The sequence below is a fragment of the Leuciscus leuciscus genome (genome assembly GCF_965113295.1).
Source record: "Leuciscus leuciscus genome assembly, chromosome: 12".
NCBI lineage: Eukaryota > Metazoa > Chordata > Actinopteri > Cypriniformes > Leuciscidae > Leuciscus > Leuciscus leuciscus.
In genome coordinates, this window is record NC_138736.1 from 39,857,443 (window position 1) to 39,880,583 (window position 23,141).

The 23,141-nt window shown below is 44.1% G+C and overlaps 3 protein-coding genes across 4 annotated transcripts in view; 1 reads left to right on the forward strand and 2 right to left on the reverse strand.

Moving 5' to 3' along the window:
• Positions 1-1,093: 1,093 nt before the first annotated feature.
• Positions 1,094-23,141, reverse strand: part of LOC309511654 (beta-2-microglobulin-like) — a gene marked incomplete at its 3' end in the record, with an annotated part of 46,267 nt that continues 24,219 nt past the window's right edge. Inside the window, exons 3-4 of the mRNA XM_082186879.1 lie at positions 1,304-1,422; positions 1,094-1,102 (exon numbers count right to left, since the gene is read on the reverse strand). Of these exons, the coding sequence (XP_082043005.1) occupies positions 1,094-1,102; positions 1,304-1,422 (128 nt within the window). The remainder of the gene's footprint in view (positions 1,103-1,303; positions 1,423-23,141) is intronic.
• Positions 5,364-23,141, reverse strand: part of LOC309511405 (hereditary hemochromatosis protein-like) — a 29,104-nt gene continuing 11,326 nt past the window's right edge. For both annotated transcript variants that reach the window (XM_082186641.1, XM_082186640.1), the window contains exons 2-3: positions 5,723-5,959; positions 5,364-5,647 (exon numbers count right to left, since the gene is read on the reverse strand). In XM_082186641.1, the coding sequence (XP_082042767.1) occupies positions 5,370-5,647; positions 5,723-5,959 (515 nt within the window). In that variant the 3' untranslated portion in view covers positions 5,364-5,369. The remainder of the gene's footprint in view (positions 5,648-5,722; positions 5,960-23,141) is intronic.
• Positions 12,257-19,730, forward strand: LOC309511406 (uncharacterized protein). The gene is made up of 4 exons (XM_082186642.1): positions 12,257-12,398; positions 12,743-13,429; positions 19,146-19,228; positions 19,575-19,730. The coding sequence occupies exons 2-4, from the start codon at positions 12,950-12,952 to the stop codon at positions 19,597-19,599; spliced, it is 588 nt and encodes a 195-aa protein (XP_082042768.1). The 5' UTR covers positions 12,257-12,398; positions 12,743-12,949; the 3' UTR covers positions 19,600-19,730.

Here is a 23,141-nt window from a genome sequence, read left to right on the forward strand (position 1 = left end):
AGCGTCTGATATCAAGAAATAACACACCGCATTCTACATCAGAATTCAACCAAGCCATGTAATAACAAACAATAAAGAACAGGCCTATATAAACCTAAACTATTATCTGTTCTGTACACAGAGAGAAAGATGTGTGTGCGTAATATATACACTAATAATACTTATAATATTTTGGCTTAACATATTTATGCACAATTTAATCCTAAAAATATATCATAGAAATAATAATATATCATAGAAATAAATGTCACACGTTCCACACAAACCAAAAGCTTTTGTAGCACCGTTCAAAATGTTGTGGTCATAAGATAAAAAATAATATATTAAATGATAGTTTTATTCATGCACCAATGGTACATTTGTCTATACATCCTAATAATTTTTTAACAAACATGTATTCATTACTTCAATGAGTTCATTGCTTCTGCCTTAAATTAATACACTGTTTAAATGAATACATTATTAGCTACTTTAAAGCTGCTTTGAAACTATTTGTATTGTGAAAAGCGCTATACAAATAAATGTGAATTGAACTGAAAAGTTCCTGCCTTTAAAGACATTTTACTCGCACACACCTAGTTTACACCAAACTAAACAAAACCATTCCCATTATAATCAACAGATCTATCCACACCGCATGCGAGCGTGTTCATTACAGCAGTGTACACAGATTTGTTCATTATAATGGCAGCGTACTAGCGTACTTTTTTGCAGGTTTATCCATTTTTTGCAGTTTAATCCGTATTTCCACATGCCAAATTGGATGACCAGCATCACACATTGCCCTAATTTTCTTTTACTTTTCTTTTTTTGTGGAGGAATTGGCGCATTTACTTAATGTAGGCCTATACTGATGCGCATATTCATCAGTGATGTAAAAAAACAAACCTTGCTGCTGTAAATTTACAGGATTTTTTTTACAATGTTCAAGTTGAACTGTTTAGCTGTTAAAATCAGTCCATAAATTCTGTTCATCACAGTCCAGTCTGTTAATCCATTGATGAACTCTTGATGAAAACACTGGACTATTGAGGTCTGATGTGATGGATGATGGTTTGTTGTATCTTCTTTCCACATTTATCAATATATCTGTTCATCTTACCTAGAAAATATACAAATAAATTAAATAAAATACAAATACATTTCAAATAACAAAAAAAAAAATATCTCATTATCAAAATCTGCACTAGCTCATATTTCTACTGTAATACAGTATATACTCCCAAACATTATACATTTTGAAATTTTTTCAAGGATATTGAAAAACAAGAATCTATATCAAGAAAATATATTTAGAACTCACCATTTGACCATTTTTTAGGTAGATGTAGTAACCAATCACAGTGAACACTAGAACTGCAGCAACTGCTGATAATACTGCTGTAAAACGCCATCGAGATTCACAGCCAGCACAATTTCCCACTGCAAACAACAAACAAAATGAAAAATAAAAACACAAACATTATAAATGTTTTTAAAGGGGTGGTATAATGCCCTTTTCACAAGATGTAAAATAAATCTCTGATGTCCCCAGAGTGTGTGTGTGAAGTTTTAACTCAAAATACCCCACAGATATTATTATATATCATGTTAAAATTGTCACTTTAAAATTGTCACAGCGTCGATGACCTCACACACACATGCACTGCAAATTTAAAAAACGTTTAGCCTTTTATGTTCAGACTTGAGTCAGACAGATGGAGAGACTCAAGAAGAAGTGACAACATGTAGACAACATTTCTGAATGGTTAGTTGATGAATTTATGTTGCTGATGTGTAGTTATCTTATTAACTGTAGGCACTTTTAACTGTAATTGTGTGTGACCAGCAACATCAGTGTCATCATGTTCTCTTTCTACATATTGAGTGACTTGTATTAAATTTCATCTGTTATTCTTGCAGAAGCAGTGTTACTGTATGAAGGCTGATCTTCATATATTCACTCAAGACAGAATTTATGGTCAATTTTACCCCCAGTTTACTGATACTGGTTCTGTCAGACTGCTGTGAGTGACCAGACTGTTGTTTCTGTCGATCTTCACACTGATTCTCATTTGAAAGGATCCTTTATCATTTGGTCTGATTCCAGTACTGAATAGTACCGTTATACTATTCTTTGAAACGACAGAGGGCGACTTGGAGTAATTGTCCTCTAAACAATCAGGAAACAGCGGTGAGAAGTAGTAAGGTACACACCGGTACACATGTGACGATGTTTATTTTAGTACACCACCAATACCACGCTACAAAAGAATCGTGTAAAACCTAGTAAACATTAGAACAAAATATATGGATATGAGAACATGTATGTATACCACTAAATTAACCATCTCATTTCATTCATTCATTTATAAAGCACATTTAATAACAACCCTAGGTTGACCAAAGTGCTGTACATAACAATTTACAAAGGGATAAAAGACAACTACATAATATATTTTAGACTAACAACATCTGTTCAAAGAGATAGGATCTAAGCATAGATTTAAAAACAAAAAAAGATGTTGCTGTACGGATGGCTACAGGGAGCTTGTTCCAGAGTGTTGGACCAGCAATAGAAAAAGCTCGATCACCCCGGTGTTTCAATCTGGACCTAGGGATGGACAACATTCCTAAATGTCCCGATTTGAGTGGGCGCGAAGAGGTGTGTGAGTGCACCAACTCAGCAAGAGACGGGTGCAAGATTATGTAAAGATTTAAAAATGAGGGTTAAGATTTTGAATTCTACTCTGGATTTAACCGGCAACCATTTCAAGGAGATCAAAATTGGAGTGATGTGCTGAAACTTACGTGAGCTATAGTCAGAAGCCTGGCAGCTGCATTTTGGACCATTTGCAATCGCTCCATAGATGACCGATTAATCCCAAAATAGAGCGAATTGCAATAGTCTAGACGGGAAATGATGAATGCATGGATAATTTTTTCACAATTTTTTAAAGATAAAAACGATTTGACTTTAGCTAGGCGATGAAGATGGAAAAAACACGACTTAACTACCGCATTGATCTGATTATCAAACTTAAGACCAGAATCAAATCGAAAACCTAAATTTTTTGCACACGGGGTGACCCATTGGGTTAAATAACCAAAGTCATAGGTGCTGGCATTAAAAGCATCACTAGGCCCAAACAGAATCTCTTAAACATTTTAATTTAGTTTCGTGAACATTTTTATTAAACCTTGACCTTTATGTTCTCATATGTTAAAATGCTCATTATGCTATTGTATAGGCTCATTTTGTAAATATAAGCAAATAATTTAGACGTGCAAACTGGGTGCCGGTGTGATGAGACGCGCAGACAAAAAATGCCATGCACACCGCCAAGCGAAATGGGTCATTTTTGTAGTCCGTCATGACATTAGCAAAAAATGCCCCTGTATTGAGACCGGAAGTTCACAGTCTGTTTGAAAAAATGAGCGATAGTGCGTGTCCCTCCGAGCAAAGTGGAGAGCGGTTGAACAGCCGCTATTTTGTGGTGTCCAAGAGGGATGGCGAACCGTTGATATGAACCGTTGTGCCATGCTGCTAATATTTATCACGCTGTAAAAATGCCCCAAACCAGTCGTTTGTGGATGAGAATCCAAAACAAGGACTGGTGGGATGTTGTCCTGCTTTACTTCACAGACACAGTGAAGGAGAATTATAATGACGGGAAACTCATTTATATGACACTTTATTCAACAGGAATAACAGCTCGTTCTACGCGTCATACGTCATTGCGCTACATCAGAGGTCTTCAATCCTGCTCCTGGAGGGCCACTGTCCTGCAGAGTTTAGTTCCAACCTGCTTCAGCACACCTGCCTTTGAATACTCAAGCGATTCTGAAGTGCTTGATGAGCTGATTCATGTGTGTTTGATTAGGGTTGGAACTAAACTTTGCAGGACAGTGGCCCTCCAGGAGCAGGATTGAAGACGCTACATCATTGAACATGTGCAGTCCTTTCAGTTTCGGTTATCAATCCGATCAAGTGTTTACATGTCCTCTCCATCGGATTAGAAAAGGAATAAACCACCCCTTTCAATCCGATCGAAATTTCATTTGGATCGAGCTCAATCCGATCGATTAAGGTGTTTACAGTCCGTAGCCACTGAAGCAGATCCTGGCACAAATGACTGGTTCGCGTCCGTAGATCTGAAGGATGCTTACTTCAATGTTCAGAAAGCACCGCACCACAGGCACTTCCAGGAGGTTTGTCTTCGCGGGCACAGCATACCAGTATTCAGTGCTCCCATTCGGGCTGGCTTTAGGCAAAAGGCTGGCACATTTTCAAAGTGTGTGGACACAGTGAGCGCTTTGCCCACTCTAAATGATCTGGACAATTGGCTAGTTTTACCCCATTCACGAGATGTGCTTATCAGACATACGGAGACGCTGCTTCGACATCTGGAGTCCCTGGGGCTGCGTGTGAATTAGGGGTAGGGGAAAAAATCGATTCTTAGATGCATCGCGATGTGGATGATTCTTTTTTTTTTTTTTTTGTGGATGTGGATGATTCTGAATCGAATCACAAATGTCAAAAACCAATTTTCAAAATGTTAATTGATAACGTAATGTTGACAGAAAAACAAAAGGCGCCTGGACAGTCTGTGGCACATAACAGAGATGCATGATGGTTGAGCGAGAAATCCGACCGGCACCCTCTGCATTAAAATCTAGCGTAACTTTGGCTTCTATGAAGATGAAGGGGAAAAGGACCTGGACAAGAGCCACACTTTATGCAAGTAGGGCTCCAGACTCCGACCAAATGGGCGACAAGAGGCGACCACCATGTTCTCCAATTGATAAGAGGTGTAACTTCTGTTACATACATACGAGAAACATCAAACGGCAAACGAAACGAAAGTAAAACGAAACCGCGCTATTCGTTTGAGCTGCGCTCGTAAGAGCCCATAGAGACCATCCCGTCAGCTCTGCGTCACTTCAGACAGGGCCGGTCTGTGTCCTTGAGGAAATTTCAGAGGCTTCTGGGTTCCCTTTGGACTGGTGACGACATGTGTTGTGGTCACGACAGATATGTCGAAAGCGCTGTCCTTAGCCCTGAGGGTTTTTCTACCGCAGGGGTTTTTCTAAAGCCATGTATTGATTCGCACCGACAATATGTCCATGGTTTAGTACATAAATCTCTCCATCAGAGCGTCGCACATCCCCAGTCTCCTGAACTGCGGAGCTGACATGATATCAAGGAACGGGATTCCTCACGGAGAGTGAAGGCTTCACCCCGGGACGGTACGGATGATTTTCAACATTTCTGAATGTGTCCTCAACAGTTTTTCATTAACTCATCAGTATTTATTTTTTACTAAATGACAACCTGCTAAACTTACGTCACGCTCACACACAGAGACAGGTTAATTTAACTGATCTGATCAGAACTTACTCTTATTTGTGTGGTTATATGTGGAGATCCAGTCAGTGCAGTTCTTGAGGAAATCTTTGATGAACTGGTTTCGTCCTGTGTGACGATCCCATTCCACTTTGGTTCTTTTGGCTTTGGGGCTTTTATCAATCCACTGCATAGTGTCAGGATTAAAGGATATAAGATCTTCTCCATCAAATCCATATTCATCAAAGACAGTCAGATTCACTGATCCATCAGGAAGTTTCTCCAGTTCACAGCCAATTATTCTCTGAAATGTATGGAGCTCTACAATCACAGAACAACATCACTAATTAGACACTTACAATAAATATAATGCCTGATAATAAGCATTAAACTCACCGGGACACTGTGAGCCTGTGCAGTTTGACAGAGTCTTGATCTGATGTAGGAACCAGTCTTTACGGTCAGCTGGATCCTCAGGTGTATTTGTCCAGTCTTCTTCAGTCAGAATCCAGACTTGTCCTTCATCACTGAAGTGTTTGATTCGTCTGTCATCAACCACGGCTTCAGCACTGAACTCTGGGAATGGGTCTGATTTGGTCAGGGCTGTAAACTTGTAGTGGAGGAAGTGTTTCTCTGAGGAACATATGAAACACAAACAAATGAAAACGTATCCGGTCAACGAATACATTACACTAGTGATCAGATGTTTTAAAGTCACCATGTAATCAACAGGGACACAAGGGCAGGGCAACCTGTCACTCACATAAGATCCACCAATAGCAAACCACCACCATCCAATCAATTCCTTACAGACAAAATCAAGCCCTGCCCACATTTGTTCTTGTTTGTGAAGCCATTTCACTCAGATATACGTCACAATAGGCAAGAAAAGACTAGTGCAACTTCTGTGTCGAATATAAATATCAAGGTCTGGGACACATAAGGTCTTTTCACACTTGTAACAGTTAACCCAGGGTCATTCTAAACCCTGGGTAAACTGAATCCTGGGTTATCTTTATTCACGTTCATACTTAACAGTTAATCCTGGGTATTCATAAGCTGACGTTTCACACTGCACATTCCTGAACCCTGGGATAAAGTCTTTATTTGTATATTTGCGATGTCAGTGTTACTAGACAAACGCAGCATGTGACCTGTTTACATAAAGGCTCTAGCATTGCGCGTCCTCATATTACACATTGCTGACTGTAATATCAAGTTTTTTCAAAGTGAACTTTTCGAAATATAAAATGGGAAGAATGAAATAATCTCTTCTTCACTCAAATTGTTGCATATATCGCCGTTGGATATTTTTCCTATCATACGCAAGTCCAGGTTCAGAAAGTAAAAGTCCTCCTCAGTAATTAGCACAGTTTTTCAGCCAGGAGATATTTAGTTTGAACTAATTAGTGAATCAGCTGGCTGAGTTCATGGGTGTAATAAACATATGGCAGGTCTTTTACTTTCTGACCCCTGGACTTTACACCTCTGGCAGAAACGACTGTTTATATACATCATTCTGTTTCTGTGACTGCCCAAAGTGCATGAATTGGTTGTCAGTTGCTAAGCATCTAGTTGTAATATTCTAACACTGCATCGTTTCACACTGTACAAGTTTGGCACCGCGATTTGTTTAGAACGGCGATAACCCGGGGTTAAGCGCAGTGTGAAAAGCCCTATAGCTAACCAGTGCAAAGGTACAGAAAGATTGTGGAGGACAATATGAATATGGAAAATTTAGGAAAGATGAATAAAATCAAATGAATAAATGGTACATGTGTGATAACTTATAAAGCAGCTTAAAGGCTTTGTGAAATAGACTAAAGACACTCAGAAGTACAAAATCACTAACAAATTGTCATTGGCTAAAGCTCTAAAGAACAGAAAAAGAAAAGCAGTAAATAATTACCAGCTCAAGAAATTGCATGGATTTCATGCTGTTTTGTCATTGCAGTTGATATTTCAAGTTTTTCTATATTTCTTAAAGTCTTAAAGCATGACGTTCCGAATATAAGGAGATGGCGGGGACTAATTCTCTAACTTTGGAGTTTTGCTGGTCAAACCGTTGATGGTCCCCATTGACTTCCATAGTATGAAACCCTAACCCTATGTCCAGCTCCTTTCTTTTGTCATATTCTAGGCTCATCTGTTTTTCTGTACATAGTATGCTTTATTAGTGTGGTGTGTACTGAGTTTGGTCTTTTAACATCACTGTCCTAGTACATTATTAAGCCACATTAACATTTCATGAACATTTCCGCGGTTGTCATGACATCATTGCATACAAAAGCCCCATTTCATTGGCCAGGCGTCAACCAATAAAACGACTCCTTTGCACCCTCCCCCTGCAGAGCAGTCTTTGGGAATCTGTAACCAGGCAAACCCCCATGCAGTGCTGTGTCAGTGTTTTCCCGAGTCTTGCACTTGGAACCCATTCACACGTGAGTCTCTGAGTCATCTCTGAGCAATTGATGTTATGTATTTATTATATCTGAATTGGCTTCTAATTCTTTAATTGTGTAATTGGCATGATCATGGGCGTCAGTTTGGTTTGAAATGTGCTGGGGACAGAGACGCATTCGGAAGTGCATTTTCAGAAGTGCTGGGTAGAATGACGCATTCATTTTTTTTTCTCTCTTTCGCGCAGGTTATGTTTTGAAAGACGATGTCCTGTAGCTCAGGCACGGCCCCAATTTTCAACAGGCCCAAAACGTAAAAAAACAAAACAAAAAAAAACGTCTCCGGTTACTTTCGTAACCTCGGTTCCCTGAAAGGCAGGAACGAGACATTACGGATGTCGTATATGGGAACTCCTCCCCTACTCCACTTCTGCTGAAATCTTATGGCTAACGCCAGCTGACAGCTAGCCAATTGACGCAAATATGCAAATACTGACAAGCCCGCTGGCAGTATAAATGCAAGTGTCGCGTCAATTTCGTCAGAATCAAAACGAAACGCTTGAATCGAACAGCGAACACGGCGGCGAGCGTAATGTCTCGTTCCTGCCTTTCAGGGAACCGAGGTTACGAAAGTAACCGGAGACGTTCCCTTTCAAGGCGGAACTTCGACATTACGGATGTCGTATATGGGAACTGTATAGAATCCCGCCGTGGAAGATGAAACATGCCACTGACTGACAGAACCCACGACCAAACTCCGCCCCCCCGGAATACACGCGCCTGATAGGCCGAAGCTGGCCAATAGCGAGCTTCTCATCCTGATAGGCCGAGCTGAACCAATCACCCGCCTTTCCAAACCCTGCGCGAATTTGCATATACCAAGCAGTATAACCGGGGAAAGGTTGCACTGAAACAGTCAGGGCAACAACAGTAGAGAACAAGCCAACGCATAGCGGTGACAGTGCACTAAGCATACACATTCATACAACAGAACAACTCATGAGCTAACGCACAGAGTAGATAACTGTTATTGTGCAGAGGGACTTAACTCACCGAAAGTACTTGGTGGGTTTATAATTATGAACCGTGATTCTGCGCTGCTTGAGGGCAGGGCGAATGACACAGTGTAGGGTGCAAGAGGGAGAAAAGGCTCTTTTTGTGAAGAGATAATTTGCTTTATTGAACATTCTTTTGTTTGAACACAAGCAACAACATTCACACATACTGAACACGCGTCGCTCAGACTCGAACACTGAGGAACTGTGTGCGTTAGAGCATGACGCTTGGGGGAAGGACCTCCCTGGTGCTCTCTCTCCCTCTTGCCCGGATCGTCAGGACGACTGCTTTGAAGCCGCCGCGTTCGTCGCTGGCTTCCCCCTTTCTCTGCGCGGGCTGTTCCTTCGGGCTGCCCCCCTCTTCCCTGCGCCTTGCCACTGGCCGGTTCGACCGCCGCGGCGATCCGGATCGGTGCGGGGGGTTGATGGCTGCCTGGCAGGAGCCTGAGGACGGCGCGAGGCCGACGAAGAGCGGGAGCGAGGCTGAGGTGGCGGTGCGCGGCGAGGGATGACGTGACTCATCGCCTTCGCTTTCTTCTGCGTCTCGGAGTAGCGCTCCGTGACTTTATCCACCGCGTCCCCGAACAGGCCGGTCGAGGTGATTGGCGCGTTGAGTAGCGTCTTCCTATCGGCGTCCTTTACATCCGATAGGGTGAGCCAGAGGTGCCTGTGAAGGACCACCAGATACCCCATCGAGCGGCCGACAGCCTGAGCCGCGCGCTTGGTAGCCACGAGCGCGAGGTCCGTCGCTGAGCGCAGGTCTCGGATAACGCCAGCATCTGCCGAGGCGGCGCCATCCATAGACTTAAGCAGCTTTGCTTGCATGACTTGTAGGATAGCCATAGCGTGAAGCGCGGATACCGCCTCCCCTGCTGCCCCGTAGGCCTTGTCCGCCTGGTGGGCCGTGAACCTACAGGGTTTGGACGGCAAAGTGCGGTCCGAGCCCAGGGCAGGTGTCGAGTTCGGGCACAGGTGCGCGGCGACGGTTTCTTCGACGGGGGGCATGTGCAGGTATCCGTGAGCCTCTGCATCGTCCACAGGGGCGAACATGGCCTGCGTAGAAGCGAGGGTGCGCGCCGACTGGGGTGCAGCCCAAGACTTCACAACCTGGTCATGTACGTCAGGAAAGAACGGGGTTCCCCTTTTTGAAGCGGCCTGCCGGCGGCTCGACTGGAGGAACCACGTGTCGAGCTTACTCTTGGACGGCTCGTCCGGAGCGTTCCATGAGAGGTCGAGCTCGTCGACGGCCATGGATAGGATCCTAAGGAGCTCGTCCTGGAGGTCCATCGGATTTTCCTGCTCCGACCGGGTGTGCTCGGATCCCCAGTCCTTCTCAGACGCTGACAGGGACATCGAGTCGCCCTCTTCATTGGCTCCGAAGGAAACGAAGTCAGCGACCTCGAGAGGGGGGCGAAAGGTGGCGTCAGGGAAGCTCACCGCTTCCAGTTCCCTGTCCCTTCGGTTGGGGGGGCTCACCAGCGGCTCTGTGGTGGCGGTGGGCCCGATCCCCGCTGCTGCGCGAGCCTCGTCCCGTCTGGCTTTGAGAGCTCGCATCGGCAGGTCCGCGCAGTTCTCGCACGACATGCCGTCCGATAGGGCTGCCTCGGCGTGAGCCAGTCCCATACACGCGACGCAGAACAGGTGCGTGTCCGGAGGCACAATGGGGCCTGAGCACAAGTTGCACGTGGTCGCCATCGGATGCTGAAGACAGTAATCCACGTATCTTCCTTGCACCTTCAACGACAGCGAATCAATAGTGGGTTGATTTAGGTTGTTTAGGTTGATATCTCAGTTAGCACACGATTTGAGCGTGAAGAGAGAGATTCTGACGAAATTGACGCGACGCTTGCATTTATACTGCCAGCGGGCTTGTCAGTATTTGCATATTTGCGTCAATTGGCCAGCTGTCAGCTGGCGTTAGCCATACGATTTCAGCAGAAGTGGAGTAGGGGAGGAGTTCCCAAATATGACATCCGTAATGTCGAAGTTCCGCCTTGAAAGGGAACTTTTACTATAGCCTATTCGAATTTTGTCAATCATTTCAATAATATATATTTTTATTTTTATTTATTTTTTTATCGCCAATAAACTAATAATTTGTGCTAAAATAGTGTTTAGTTTTAAAAACCATTTTAAAAAGCTGGTTATATTTTGATGTTTCTGCTCAAGTTCAGCAGACAGTGAGGTTCGGGTTTGTTCCGATCAGAGCTCGTGAGTGGAGAGCGCATTTCTGAATATTCCGCTCCGCTCGTTCATTCCGCAGGGTCGCTCGCTCAACCCAGATGTCCTGTTGCCTGGTTCGAATCGAAAATATGTGGAATAAGGGCTGCTTCCGACTAAAAGTTTTTTTTCTAGTCGACTAGTAGGCTAGTTGTTCATTTAAGTCATTCGTGGACAAATCGCCCCTTTATAATTTAATTACTTATAGCCTACAGGATAATGAGCATTTACGTAATATAGCCGCACTCAAGCGCACGACCGCACGCATAAAGCTTGCCACAAAGAACCGGTAAAAGTAATGATTATGAATGCGTCTAAATGTGTCTAAATACGCTGTGAATGTGAATGTGCATTATACGCTGAGTTTCGGTTCATTTATGAGACGAACTCCAGTTCACTCGCCGGCGCCTCCATGTCGTGATTCTGCTATATTTACTTCTTATTTATTAAATCCAGGCAAGTGGTTCATGAAACATTGATTAAAATTAAGATATAATTAATACAAAACGAAATTCAATTTAAAGAAAGGCAGCTGTTCTGTTTGAGGTCTCTGTGAAAGTTTTAAAGCAGTCTTTTAGTGCCGCTTTCAGAGCGCTCACGTCCGTACCGGAGAACTTAAGGCGGCTTGACACGATGTTTTTTCCCTCATAAATGCGAACACGAAAAATAAAATAAAATGAATATTATAATGTTTTTTTGTTGGGTCAGACAATGATTACCAAATTTCTCTCTCATATTGCTCCTCATAACCACTGAAAACGGTAAAAAAATAAATCGGACCAAAAGTCAAATTAATATGGACGGAAGTTAAAGTGGTGGGTACAAAATGACTCATGACGAAATCTGGTGGGTACGCGTCCCCCCCGTCCCCCCCTGCATTTATTCTGCATGATTCTGAAATCATTATTTCTAGTATAGATTAATGTGGAGTCTGGTGTTACCTCAAATCTTTGTCCAGGATATATCAAACTGAAGGACCAATGAATGGAGCAGGGAGAACATCATTCGGGACCTTCCAATTTCTGACTATCACTGACTTAGCAAGTTGCAGTTTCGCGACTATAAAAAATTACACTTTTTGTTATGAGACAGCAGAGAGTGGCCACTTAAAGGTAAAATAAATCACACTGCATCCTCTGAGTAATTTCAGAACTGGCTAGTTTGTGTCAGTGAGCTCTTATTCGTGACGTGCAGTCTCAAAGCAACACCGGGTCCCTTAATGAACGACTAATTGAAAGTATTGGATACCCAGTGTAAGAAAGCCTGTCCTAGGAACTAATGTTTGTTTATTGTTTCCTACACGTTCCTTTATTAGCGACGCACTCCGGTAGAAGATGACGGTGAATCATTGTTTATGCTGGTGGTTTCGTTCTGTGTAAATGCGTTCATGCAATACATGTAAGTGGATATATATATCTATACCTTATTAGTATGTGACGTGCATGTGATTGGTAATTTCTTATGTTTATATTGCTTGGATTTGAACGTTTATTTCGGCCGTAATCTGCCGAACTAATCTGATGAGTCATCACCAGACACGCAAGTGTTTTTCTCCGACACAGCGCGAGTGTTTGTTTACAGCTGTGTACTACTGTATTTTCGTTAACTTCCTTGTGATTAATACTGACATTTAAGTGGAATATATTTTATGTTTGTTTATTTTCTGAATGGAATTAATGCAAGGAGACATGTATATTCAACGAATATTATTGTAAATTATTTCTCTTTATTTCTTTCTGTAGACCATATACAAGCACAGATGCATAACTCAGATGCATATACAAGATAAATAAACGCCTTATTATCAAGAATCTCTTCTCCACTCCTGATTCTCTGATCGGAATCTGATCCATATTTGGCCGCCTCAACCAGCTAACTTTCAATTGTAGTGGTACTTCGCTACATTAATATGGTCCTTCGAGCCGGATTGAGTGCAAGATCAAACCAGTATGGATTCAGCAGAAAGTGACACATTAGAGACAATGGACAGACCTCGCCGCAGGACTAATCTGCCTTCTCACCTGGACGATTATGAGGTTGGCTATCGACCCGCTGAGGACCCTCCTCCTAAAGCTTCTTCCCACTGTCCCAGTCAACCAAGAAGCGGCTCGAGGAAAACGTCTCGTAGTGGCGTAAGCTCTCATTCCAGGTCAAGTAGGCGCTCTATTACCTCCACTGGCGTTTATCTTCCACCAGAACTCTCTAGTGTCCAGACTGCTATGTTGGAGGAGAAGATTAAACAGAGGCAGTTAGAAAGTCTCCGCCAGCAGGTCGTGGAGGACTCATTGGCAGATGTGGAATATCAGCGGCTACAGGTACAAGCTAAACAAGCCCAGCGTGTTCAAGAGGAAGCTCTCACAGCTAAGGAGGCCTTATCCAAGCATCTAGAAAGACAGCGTAAGCTGCAACAAGCAGAGACTGAGTTTGAGGTAGCGAAGCTCGTATCCTCCATGCTTATTAAAGACTCTGGTCAAACAACTCCTGTGCCTCCAGGCTCACCAGATAGGCTTTCACCTCCACTTCAGTTTGTACATATTAGTCCAGCCTTAAGCCCATCTCATCAATCACCCTCTCTCCAGCAGCCCTCTGCTCAGTCACCAGCTGTGACCTCAACCATACAAATTTGTTCAGCAGAACAGATTATTCCTGATGATTCGTGGGTGGCTCAGCCAGCAGTTAGACCACCCGAATCCGGGAGTGCACCACACGCAGTGCTCAACATGTTACCACAAGCTGTCTCCTCACCCGTCTCCAATGTATCTCAGACTACCCCTATAACTGCACCAGCTCGTACTGTGTTGTCAACATCGAATATGGTACCCCAATCACATTCAAGAGCCACAGTCATGTCCACTGCTGCACACCCCTTGAGTAAAAGCATGCCGGCAGTGTCACATCAACCTACAACAGCAACAATGCCATATGCTGTGCTGCAGACAGCCATTCCTCCTGTGACAACGCGTACACGTCTGCTGCAGCCTCCAGTTACCAGCTATCAGGTTTCATCCGTGCCACATCCTGGCCCTAACCGTGCTCAACCACCTTCATTCTTGCCCTTTCAGCATGATGGTCATTCAGCATACCCTGGTACAGAGCTACTGTTTGCATCAGCCTATGGCATCCCACAACCCAAGTTGCCGGTGTTCGAAAGTGGTAATGAGAGTGACTTCGCCTTATTAAAGTTAGCACTGGACAATTTGTTGAGCAATCACAACCATCTCAGTGAGCAGTACAAGTATCATGTCTTGCTTAGCCATTTGAAACTTCCCAGTGCTCAGCAGCTGGCTAAGGCCTATATGTACCATCCGTGTCCTTATTCAGCTGCACTACAGGCTCTCCAAGACAAGTATGGCCAGCCAAGACAGCTCGTCCAGTCAGAGTTGGGCGCTATCATGAGTACTCCACCACTGAGAATGGGTGATGCTAACGCTTTTGACTCTTTTGCGTTATCCGTTCAATCATTGGTAGGCATGCTGAGGACTCTTGAGGGCCAGAACGGTTACGAGCTCATGTGTGGTTCTCACGTGGATCGTCTCTTAAGTAAATTACCATCTGCTTATCGTGATGGGTTTGTTGAATACTGCCTAAGCAGGGGTATTCTCCAGATGGGTACTGACAAGACCTATACACTTCCTGATTTGGCCACCTGGCTAGAGATCAAGTCTCAAGCGAAACGCATCTCCAGTCGAGCTGCAACCTTGTTCCAGAGTGACTCGCCCAAGTCCTATGGTAAGGCAACGACATTCACTCGTTCCAGAGAGCGACCTACACCAGTTCTTCTGGCCAATGAGAGTGGAATAAGGCCCCCTCAATCTGCTGACCCGAAACCCAGTTCAAAACCAAAGCCATATTGTCCCCATTGTGACAACAGGGACCATTACCTCAACTATTGTGACCAGTTCAAGAAATTAACAACTTCTCAAATTGTCACTTGGATTAAGGAGGGAAAACGCTGCTGGAGATGTGGTCGTTCACATGCAGTAGAGGCCTGTAACCTCAAGCGTCCTTGTAAGGTCTGTAAAGAGTTACATCTCACAATTCTACATGACTCAATTAATGACACCTCCAGGGCTGTACTTTTGGTAAGCCTGCCACCTACCAGGATCTACCTTGACAGACCTAACCGTTCTCCAAAGGTTATGTTGAAAGTGGTCAAAGTCCTTCTCCACAATGGTCGACACACTATGGAAACCCATGCGGTCCTCGACGACGGATCAGAGAGAACAATAGTGCTCCAGCCAGTGCTACAGCAGCTTCAGCTAACCGGCACTCCGGAATTGCTTCCCCTACAGACAATTCAGCAGTCTCACACTGAACTTGACGGGTCATCGATATCCTTTGAGATTTCTTCAGTATCCAAGCCCATGACAAAGTTCACTATACGTAATGCATTCACTGCGACTGGTCTGTGTCTAGCGGAGCACACCTACCCAGTATCTGCTCTGCAGAATGCCTATCGACACCTAAAGGATCTGCCGCTGCCTCCTGTGGACAGAGTAAAGCCATTGCTCCTTATAGGGTCAGATAATCCCCACCTCCTAACACCAATCCAGCCCATACGCAAAGGCCCAATTGGGGGACCCATTGCTGTCTGTACACAACTCGGATGGTCTCTTCAGGGCCCGATGAGTCCAATGCAACCATCACGAGGGAATCAGCAGTGTCTTCACATCATGACAGTTCCAACCCGTGATGATCTCATCCACCATGTAGAAAGGCTCTGGCAGGTTGATACTCTCCCTTATAACGAGAAAATGATCACCAGGTCCAAGCAGGATCGAGAGGCTTACGCCCTGCTGCAAAATGCCACAATCCGGGTCAACGTGGATGGTGTTCAACGTTACGCTACACCATTGCTGAGACGAACGTCAATGAGTTTACTCCATGTAGGAACAGAGACTGTGCTTCCCAGTTTGCGTAGCACTGAGCGCAGGCTGGTACGGGATCCTGAGAGGGCCAAAGCTTACTGCAATGAGATCCAGAAGCTGGAGGCGGCTGGCTATGTGGCTAAGATCACTCCAGAAGAAGCCAACAAAAGTGCAGAGTCTTGGTACATCCCGCACCATATGGTGCATCACAACAGTAAAGACAGGATAGTCTTTAACTGTTCCTTTAAACATCAGGGACAATCCTTGAACGATCAACTGCTGCCCGGGCCGACTTTGGGACCTTCCTTACTGGGTGTCCTCCTGAGATTCCGCCAACACACTGTTGCCATCAGTGGGGACATCAAAGGTATGTTCCATCAGGTACGCTTGCTGCCTAGGGACAGGTCAGTGCTGCGGTTCCTTTGGAGGGACATGCGTCGGGACGTGGAACCTGATATATATGAATGGCAGGTACTTCCGTTTGGCACTACCTGCAGCCCATGTTGTGCTATTTATGCCCTCCAGAATCATGCCCAAGGACACAAAGATGACATGGCTGACCTAGTCAACATAGTAGAACATTCCTTTTACGTTGACAACTGCCTTCATAGTACACCAACTGCAAATGAAGCAAAAGAAATTGTGGATGGACTGCGCCAGCTGCTCGCTGATGGAGGCTTTGAGATAAGGCAATGGGCAAGTAATGTACCATCTGTGATCCAACACCTTCCCACAGATGCCAAGTCCGCTAATAGTGAGCGCTGGTTGGCACAAAAAAGCACTGACCTCCAAGAACCCACTCTTGGGCTACGGTGGAACTGTATCAATGACACCCTGGGGTATAATTTACGCTCTACGGAGACCGCTGCTCCTACCATGAGGAATATGTATAGGACATTGGCAAGTCAATATGACCCTTTGGGGTTCATCATCCCATTTACCACCAGGGCCAAGGTTCTCGTCCAAGACCTTTGGAAGAATAACCTCGGTTGGGACGACCCCATTGAACCTCTGCATTTGAGAGAACAGTGGCTTGCCTGGGTAGGAGAACTCCCAACTCTCCTTCAGTTGCAGTTCCCTCGTACATACACCTCGGACTCCAATGACAACAGTTCTGTCATCCGAGAACTTCATGTCTTCAGTGACGCATCGGAAAGAGCTTATGGTTCGGTTGCATACTTGCGTACCACAGACAGTCAAGGACAAGTCACTGTAACTTTTGTCTTGGCCAGGTCTAGAGTAGCACCGAGGAAATGTCTGTCCATGCCTCGTTTGGAGCTGAGTGCTGCGCTGACTGGTGCCCAGTTGGCCAAGGTGATCCAAACAGAGTTGACCATTCCTATTCACAAGGTTACTTTCTGGTCTGACTCCACCACTGTGTTATACTGGCTGACATCGGAGTCTTGCCGCTACAAGGTGTTTGTCGGAACACGTGTAGCAGAAATACAGACCCTCACCGATATGGCTGAATGGAGGTATGTTGAGTCTGTTAACAACCCTGCTGACCACATCACACGAGGTCTTACACTAACCGAGTTGGCAGGTCCTCATAAGTGGAGCTCAGGACCATCCTTCCTGAACCAGTCAGTTGATCAGTGGCCATCCACACCTAAAACTGAAAAGGAGCCAGATTTCAGTGAATTAAAGAAGGCTGCCTTTATTGGCACTGTTTCCGTGCCTAATAGTTCCCTTCCTGATCCAAGCCAGTTCCACACATGGCAAGAGCTTGTCCAGGCTACTGTTAGATCCCTGCATGGGGCGGCTGGCACAGACAACGACACTCTTGTCGTGGCTTCTGATTATATTGAAGCAGAGAGGCTCCTCCTGGCACAGGCCCAAAGTGATTCATTCCCAATCGAAGTCAGGGCTTTAAAGGCTGGACAGTCAGTTCCAGCCGACAGTCGTTTGAGCTCTCTTGCCCCCGAGTATGATGGGCACACTGGTCTCATTAGAGTGGGTGGAAGGCTACGTCGTGCGGGTGACCTTGACCTGGATACTATTCATCCAATTGTGTTAGACCCTGGCCATCCCATCACCAAGCTGCTAATTAAGGAGACCGATCAGCGACTTCTTCACCCCGGCTCGGAAAGGGTCCTAGCTGAACTGCGTCGTCAGTACTGGGTACTTCGAGGCCGAGAAGCAATTCGTAAACAGCAGCGCAACTGTCAAGACTGTCAGCGGTGGCGTGCTAAGCCTCAAACCCCACGAATGGCTGATCTACCACCCTGCAGGCTGAACCTGTATAAGCCACCTTTCCATTCTACTGGTGTAGACTGCTTCGGCCCATTTGCAGTCAAAGTTGGTCGCCGCCAAGAGAAAAGATGGGGGATTATCTACAAATGTATGACGACACGGTGTGTACATCTGGATCTATTAGAGCATTTGGACACTGACGCATTCCTGCTCTCTCTGCGTCGATTCATAGCACGAAGAGGCAAGCCCATGGAACTGCTTTGTGATAATGGCACTAATTTCGTCGGAGGTAATCGAGAACTACAAGAGACCTTCACTGCCATGTCTCCAAAGCTCCAGGAGCTGCTGGCTGGGCAGAAAATCCGGTTCCGCCATAATCCACCAAGTGCTCCTCACTTCGGGGGAACCTGGGAGCGTGAGGTAAAATCAGTCAAGACAGCGCTGCGGGTAATCCTGCGAGAGCAGTCAGTCCCAGAACCAGTACTACAAACCCTTCTAGTGGAAGTTGAAAGCATCTTAAATGCCAAGCCGCTCGGCTATGTATCCTCAGATGTCGCAGACTTGGATCCGGTGACTCCGAACTTGCTTCTTATGGGTCGCCGTGATGCCTCTCTACCTCAGGTCCTGTACGACTCTAACAACTTGCTAGGAAGACGGAGATGGCGACACAGTCAGGTGCTGGCTGACTGTTTCTGGACTGCCTTCATTCGCCATTACCTCCCAGGCTTGCAAGGTCGTCACAAGTGGAGGACGGATGGCAAAGAACTGACAGTGGGTCAAGTAGTGCTTATTGTCGATCCCCAACTTCCACGGGCGCTCTGGCCCGTCGGCACTGTGATGGAGACCCTGGCTGGGGCTGATGGTAGAATCCGTATCGCCAAAGTCAAGGTTAAAGAGAAAACCTACACCCGTCCAGTTGTCCGACTGATCCCTCTTCCTCATCTTGAGGACTGTGACACAGACACTGCAGACAGACTTTCCTAGAGTGTTTAATTATCTTGACAGATAATTGGGGCGGCTGTGTAAGAAAGCCTGTCCTAGGAACTAATGTTTGTTTATTGTTTCCTACACGTTCCTTTATTAGCGACGCACTCCGGTAGAAGATGACGGTGAATCATTGTTTATGCTGGTGGTTTCGTTCTGTGTAAATGCGTTCATGCAATACATGTAAGTGGATATATATATATCTATACCTTATTAGTATGTGACGTGCATGTGATTGGTAATTTCTTATGTTTATATTGCTTGGATTTGAACGTTTATTTCGGCCGTAATCTGCCGAACTAATCTGATGAGTCATCACCAGACACGCAAGTGTTTTTCTCCGACACAGCGCGAGTGTTTGTTTACAGCTGTGTACTACTGTATTTTCGTTAACTTCCTTGTGATTAATACTGACATTTAAGTGGAATATATTTTATGTTTGTTTATTTTCTGAATGGAATTAATGCAAGGAGACATGTATATTCAACGAATATTATTGTAAATTATTTCTCTTTATTTCTTTCTGTAGACCATATACAAGCACAGATGCATAACTCAGATGCATATACAAGATAAATAAACGCCTTATTATCAAGAATCTCTTCTCCACTCCTGATTCTCTGATCGGAATCTGATCCATATTTGGCCGCCTCAACCAGCTAACTTTCAATTGTAGTGGTACTTCGCTACACCCAGAATAATCAAAGATCTAAATTAAATCATAATCAATATTTATGATTATTTTCTAATAAGAAACACAATCTAAATTTGATAATCATTTGAAATTGGAGTCGGATTAAGCAAAATTTAAATTCAATTCTAAAAATTAAGTGAACTTCACAGAATGCTGAAAAGACATGCACAAAATATACCTTCGCCCACAACGTTGGATACCCATGTTGGGCCGACGGGTCATTATAAAGTGGTGACCCCGACGTGATCTCCAGATGGCGAGTGTCTTTACAGCGAAATATTGGGACTTGCAACAAGCAAGAGGTTTGATCATCTCTTTCTTCAGCTGTTGTGGTAAGTCAATTCTTATTTGGCTTTTATAAATGTTGAGGGACAGACAGACGACAGACGCATCCCACACAGACACATTTTTTTGATTAGGTCGGCAATACCCAGGATAGACCGGAAACTGTAAAATCCGGTGGAGGTGGAGAATAAGACACAACCACATACCAGGGAGCATAGATGAGATAGGATATCCCTTGCTTTAACTTTAAATATCTCCTTGTTTGCCAACGCAAAAAGTGATGACGCCTAAATTGGAATAACATCATCCAATTTTATTCTGGTACTCAATAGAGGGCTGTAAACTAAAATCCTAAATTCTGAGGTAAATAATGTCCAGTTACATTTGATTTTTTGCTTTGCTGCAACAACGTTGCAACACTGAAAATAAGCAAATGGTCACTTTAACTTGTGATTTGATTAACTAAAAGATAATAGTAAAAAAATCTCTCACTGGAATCCTTTGTGTGTGAAATGTGAAGTAGGACAAAACAAAAAGTGCAATGAAATTAGAATATTTTTCTAATTATTAGAAATTATCTGGAAAAATTAGAGAACAGCTGCCATGCAAAACTCCTATAGACTGATATTCGGAAAATACACAACATTTTAACACTGATGCACATGATACTAATTATTGTGTCACTAAGAGGCTTGTAGCCAGGCCTGAGAGTTTCACCCATTCAGAGGACATGCACAGCTTGTTAAGTTTGTTCAGCTTTAATTCAACAAAATGAATTGCATCAAATAAATCACTGTTCTTTGAAATCTTTCAGGAGAGCTAAAACGTTCATGACTGATGTCACAAAATATGATGTAAACAACACCATTTAAGGCTCAGTATTATAAAACATAGCTTTAACTTTGGTCTTATTTCAGACTTTGCAATCGATGCACTCTTGTATTTTTTTCATGGTTTAAAAGAGACTAACAAAATTAACAAACCAAAAAACAATCTAGGTGCTCTCCATCAGACCTCCCTAGTGAAAAAAAAGTATACTTTATTGTATTTGAAATATATTCCCTTTTTCAATAGTAGCCTACATTGCTAATATACTAACAAATATTGTACTATCTTTAAATATATTAAAAGTATAGTAGCATCATACTTTTACCTATTTTCACAAAACAACTTTTAATACACTTTAAAATAATTGTACTTTAGTATATTTTCTAAAAATATATTTGAGTGTATTTATTTGCACTTTATTAAAAATATATTTTAGGTATATTTTAACTGAGTGCTGGAAATGATCATTGTAAAAATGCATTGAAAGTATACTTTCAAAATACATTATAATATACAATAGTATTTTGTACAAAGTATAGCTAAGTTTTATTTGTCTAATAATGTACATTTGTTATTGAAGACAAAGTGTGCAATTTGTAGTATTTGGAATAAGCCAAATGTATTAATTTAGCCAATACTTTTTTACTCAAATATATCACACCATGATAGCCTTGTGGGAAAGTGCGCTGTTGTGCTTCAGGAGACCCGAGTTTGAGTCCCGGTGTTATGAACTGCTCCGAGACTCGAAGGTGAAGATCCAAATGCAGCTTTATTACAGAGTAGTCGTACAGGCAGGGTCAACAACAGCAAACAGATCAATGGAGGAAACACAGAGAACATCCGAATAACAGGCAGAGGTCAGGGCAGGCAGCAATTATCAGAGTCCAATAAACAATCCAAGTCAGGCCAGGCAGAGAAACAATCAGGAAACGGTGAAACAGTCCAAGGTTAGCAATACAAGACTCAAACACGGGTAAATAACGCTCAGAAATGCAGTAACAGTACAACAAGACTTTGCACTGAGTGAATGTGAAAACCAGGTATTTATGGTGTGAGTGAAACAAGGTGATAAGACACAGGTGAATGAGATGAGTGCTGATGAGTCCAGGCAGTGAGTTAAGGGAAATGTAGTTTGTGAGGAAGTGATCATAGTCTATTGTGGAGCGCCCTCTGGTGGCTCTCGAGGGCACTCCAGCTGGTGATCGTTACACCCGGCTTGTGGACCTTTCCTGTTCCTGTCACTTCTCTCTCTTTCTCTTTCTCTTTCTCTCTCTCTCTCTCTCTCTCTCTCTCTCTCTCTCTCTCTCTCTCTCTCTGCCACCTCACTTCCTGTCTAGCTACTGTCCAGCTACTGTCCTATCCTAATAAAAGGCAAAAACGCCTTTATATAAATGATATATATATATATATTAGTGGTGGGCTGTTATCGCCGTTAACGTGCTGCGTTAACGCGAGACTCTTATCGCGCGATAAAAAAAATATCGCCGTTAATCTATTCTCCAAGTTGGGTTGGGAGATGGCTCTACACAAGCTATGATGACGCAATCTACCCGCGGCCTTCGAGGTCTCATAGTAGTTAGGACCTCTTTCCCTTCGCCTTCCTAGACTGGATGACGGTCCTCTGATCCGTCTTCTCGGGAGGCTGTGGGTGAGAGCGCCGCCTAGAGTCCCAAGCTCTTTGAGGGGGACCTCTAGAAGCGCCACTTCCTTTCTGGCTTTGGCGATAAGAAGAGCTGGATGACGGCTGTGACTGATTCTCTCTAGCAGCCGCCCTCCTAGACCTTGAACGGCGAGGGTGATATTGCCTAAATGCTTCGCTCTGCTTTTTTGTGTCCTGAAATCTGTCAACGACAGCATTAACCGCCTCGCCGAACAGACCAGTGGTAGCAACGGGTGCGTCAAGGAGGAACGCCCTGTCCTTCTCCTTGATGCCTGGGAGGTTAAGCCACCGATGCCTCTCCGTGGTTACCAGTGCTGCCATAGATTGAGCGATGGAACGGGCCGTCTCTTTGGTAACCCGGAGAGACAGATCTGTGGCTTTGCGAAGCTCGGCTATATCCTCCATAGTAGGACCCTCGCCTTGATCTATGTCTCTTAACAGGTCGGCCTGGTACGCCTGCAAGATAGCCATCGTGTGCAGGCTCGCACCAGCCCGACCTGCCGCCATATAAGCTCTGCCCACCAAAGCAGATGTAGTACGACATGGCTTGTTGGGCAGTGCCGGTGTTTTAAGGGATGATGCAAGGTCGGGTGAAAGATAGCTGGCCAAAGCTTCCTCAACCCGAGGCA

What these genes read in the sequence shown, in the direction of transcription:
- LOC309511406 (XM_082186642.1), top strand. Translation starts at nt 12,950, where the DNA reads ATGGATTCAGCAGAAAGTGACACATTAGAGACAATGGACAGACCTCGC. An exon ending in AAGCAGAGACTGAGTTTGAG is followed by an intron (nt 13,430 to 19,145) that starts GTAGCGAAGCTC and finishes TTCCTTTATTAG; the next exon opens with CGACGCACTCCGGTAGAAGA. An exon ending in AATGCGTTCATGCAATACAT is followed by an intron (nt 19,229 to 19,574) that starts GTAAGTGGATAT and finishes TTCTTTCTGTAG; the next exon opens with ACCATATACAAGCACAGATG.